General features: G+C 43.4%; 1 protein-coding gene across 1 annotated transcript; it reads left to right on the top strand.

Annotated features, from left to right (window-relative positions):
• Positions 1-236: 236 nt before the first annotated feature.
• Positions 237-773, top strand: LOC110621433 (FRIGIDA-like protein 4a). The gene has a single exon (XM_021765717.1). The coding sequence runs from the start codon at positions 237-239 to the stop codon at positions 771-773; it is 537 nt and encodes a 178-aa protein (XP_021621409.1).
• The last annotated feature ends 744 nt before the right edge of the window (positions 774-1,517 follow it).

The following is a 1,517-nucleotide window of genomic DNA, read 5'->3' as shown; positions in this document are numbered from 1 at the left end:
TCGCGACACGGAAGAAACCACAACCTTCAAGAATTAAAGCAGACACCATCAGATTCATCAATTGGCCAGGTCGGAAGAAGTAGTCGGTCTCGTATTTCTAGTCGAACGGCCAGACAGCCCTCAAAATTCGAATGCATACATCTCATCTTCCTTTTCTTCGACGTTCCCTCTGAAGCACATGACCAAATCAAACTTAATTCCGCTGGGTTACTTCCGGTGCCCGTTTCTCACCAGCAATGGGGTCGATCCCCGATCCAGGCGAGTTAGCTGAGTTGACTTTCCCCAGCTTCGACGACTTCCAGCGTCAGACCTCACTTATGACAAGCTGTACTCTTCTTTGCAAGGAGCTTTTTGACCGCATCACCTCTCTCGAGCAGAACCTCCAGAAGAAATCGGAAGCTCTCAAGCACAATCTCCAGATCCTAGGCCATGATATCAAGGCCAAGCTCGCGTCTCTCAAGAAGCGTGAGGTTACTATTGACGAAAGCGTGGAGATCGCGCTCGAGCGCGTGGATGAACATAGAGAAGCCGCTTTCAAGTCCCTCGAGAACTCCGATCATCCTGATGGCGAGGTGGATGACGGTGATGGGCTGTTACAACTGTTGAGATCCTTTTGCTTGAAAATGCGCTCAAGGGAGTTCTGGAAGTTCGCAAGTGCCAAGAAAAAGGAGCTTGATGTTTTGAGGAGCCAAATTCCGTTGGCTTTAGCGGAATGTGTGGGTCCTGCTAGATTCGCCCTGGAAGCGATCTCAGAGGTTTTTTCCTGTGGATAGGAGAGGAGCTCGGACTACAGCAGGTCGGCCAAATACCAAAATTATCAATTTTTTGAGATTGAGTTTGATGGGATTGGAATAAAGTGACGCGTCAACACAACTCACGCAAAAGTGGTCGACGTGGCTCTTAATTACTGGGAGGTAAGTACCCAAATTCTTTACAGATATTACAATAATGCCATCATAAATGATTTATTAAAATTAGCTTATGCATGATCCACAATGACTGCAAGCAATTAATTATTAATCATCATCACCACCAGAAAAACCTCAAAATCAAGAGTCTTTTACACAACTTTCATTTATCGTTTTGCAGTTATTATTGATTACAAAATTATAAAGTGTAAATAATACTTACACTTTCCACAATATTTTACATGTTCAAGCATAATATTTTATAAATTGAAAACTGAAATGTAAAGTTAAAGTGACATGTGCGACATTATTTATTGATGAATATTATTGAATTAAAAACGAACATCCTCGTTATATACGCCCTGTGCAAGCTCTTATTTTGCAGAAAGAATTCTCAATCTTGCCCAAGACCTCAGTTAGGCACAAAACCAGTTGAGATGACGAAGCGACAGTAAGGCCAATGAGCCTGAATCTTGCCCAAGACCTCAGTTAGGCACAAAACCAATTAAGATGACGAAGCGACAGTAAGGCCACAGAGCCCGAATCTTACAGAAGACCACAAAGAAGGTACAAGGCCGGCGGACCTCAAAGATCTCCCGGAACAAAAAT

The sequence above is a fragment of the Manihot esculenta genome, chromosome 8 (genome assembly GCF_001659605.2).
Source record: "Manihot esculenta cultivar AM560-2 chromosome 8, M.esculenta_v8, whole genome shotgun sequence".
NCBI lineage: Eukaryota > Viridiplantae > Streptophyta > Magnoliopsida > Malpighiales > Euphorbiaceae > Manihot > Manihot esculenta.
This window is presented reverse-complemented; position numbering and strand designations above follow the sequence as displayed.